Here is a 1,945-nt window from a genome sequence, read left to right on the forward strand (position 1 = left end):
GCAGAGGGAGAAGCAGGCTCCCTGCTGAGCAAGGAGCCCAATGTGGGACTTGATTCCAGGACCCTGGGATCGTGACCTGAGCTGAAGGCAGACACTGTACCAAATGAACCACCCAGGCATCCCTGCAAATGATTACTTAATGTACAGTTAGATTTAATAATCACAGATGTATATAAATAAACTAATTTTCTGAATAAATTTTCTCCAGTTATTTCAAGAAAAAATTAATAACCATCAATGCAATGTATAAAAAGTATTTAAAAGTGTATGTGGGTGTGTGTGTGTATGTGTAAATCAAAATTACATTGAGTGTGAAAGCAGTTTGGTATGGACTAACTTCCTGGCCGTGTCTTTCACATCTTTGTTCCTCAGGCTGTAAATAAGGGGGTTCAACATGGGGATCATGACAGTAAAAAACACAGTAGCCACTTTGACCAGGAGCCACGAGCTTTTGGAGTTGGGCACACAGTAGAGAAGAAGGATGGTCCCGTGGAAGATGGTGATGGTGGTCAGGTGGGAGGCACAGGTGGAGAAGGCTTTCTGGAGCCCACCAGTAGAAGGCATCTTGACAATGGTGACAACTATGAATATATAGGAGGCCAGGATAATGAGGAGGCTACAAGCCTCATTGAACGTAGAAATGACCAAACATGTCATCTGACTGAAGTAGGGGTCAGAGCAGGATAAGGAGAGGATGGCAGAATATTCACAGCCAAAGTGATTTATAACGTTGGAGCCACAGTAGGATAGTTTCAAAAGAGAATATGTGAGTGTCAAGGAACATATTCCACCCCACGCATAGGCTCCAGCTACGAGGAGAGTACAGAGTGCCTGAGACATAGCAACTGTGTAGAGCAGAGGGTTACAAACAGCCACAAACCGGTCATAGGCCATCACTGCTAACATGAACATTTCCGTAATCACAAATGCACAAACAAAGAAAAATTGCACCATGCACCCTTTGAAGGAGATAGTTCTGTCTTCCATGATCAAGATTTCTAGCAGTTTAGGTGTAAAGACACTGGAATAACAAATATCCAAAAAGGATAGATGGCTGAGGAAAAAGTACATAGGTGTGTGGAGTTTGGGACTGATCCGTATGACCACAATTATGCCCAGGTTCCCCACCAGAGTGACTGCGTAGACGGTCAAGAACACCAGGAACAGGGGCGTCTGGAGGTGTGGGTATTCCGAGAAACCCAGGAGGATGAATGTGGTCACAGAGCTGTGATTTCTCTCACCCAGTGCCATGGCTGTTGATTTTAAAAAATAAATAAAGGAGAAGAGAAGAGAATTGAGTAGCAGAGCTTGAGAAGGAAGAGTAAAAGGAAATCAGGACAGATCAGTGTAAGCCAGTCAATGCTGTCAGCGGCTTCTCATGGGTGTTCTGCTTCCCTTTGGAGTCTTACTTGACAACTTACTTTTTGATTATGTGCAATTAGCTGTATTCGTCGGTACTTTAGTTTCCTCATCTGGAAAATGAAAACAAAAATAGGACGTGCCAGTAGTATGTGATATAAGAGATCTGTAAATATATATGATCCTCAGAACATTGAATGTTCCCAAGATAGAATTATATGAGAACAAAGGAGACATAGAGTAAAATAAGAAAATCATTGAGCATATCTTAGTGGTCATATGACAGTGGCCAAAGTGGCTTTAGGAAGATTAAACACTTTTAATACATAAAGAAAAACATAATAGTAAATTTCTTTGTCCAGGATTTACTAGTAAGCAACAAATCCCAGACTTGGACTGTGCACTTGGAATGTTAAAAGTTGAGGATTGTGCATTTATTATGAAATGTAATGCACTGTTGACTCCTTTCTTCTCTCCTCTGCTGGCATGGCCTTTCAGTCTAACAGAAAGATGACTGTTAGACTGTGCTATAGATGACAGTCCTTCTTGCCTTTCCTCAGGCCACTGTCTGCCCAGAATACCTTCA

At 42.0% G+C, this 1,945-nt stretch overlaps 1 protein-coding gene across 1 annotated transcript; it reads right to left on the reverse strand.

The window, feature by feature from the left end:
• Positions 1-300: 300 nt before the first annotated feature.
• On the reverse strand, positions 301-1,251 carry LOC117800454 (olfactory receptor 5D18-like). Its single transcript, XM_034652995.1, has one exon. The coding sequence runs from the start codon at positions 1,249-1,251 to the stop codon at positions 301-303; it is 951 nt and encodes a 316-aa protein (XP_034508886.1).
• Positions 1,252-1,945: the final 694 nt, after the last annotated feature.

This window comes from Ailuropoda melanoleuca, unplaced genomic scaffold, assembly GCF_002007445.2.
Source record: "Ailuropoda melanoleuca isolate Jingjing unplaced genomic scaffold, ASM200744v2 unplaced-scaffold70662, whole genome shotgun sequence".
NCBI lineage: Eukaryota > Metazoa > Chordata > Mammalia > Carnivora > Ursidae > Ailuropoda > Ailuropoda melanoleuca.

Coding starts and splice junctions, on each gene's coding strand:
- LOC117800454 (XM_034652995.1), bottom strand. CDS start 1,251: ATGGCACTGGGTGAGAGAAATCACAGCTCTGTGACCACATTCATCCTC.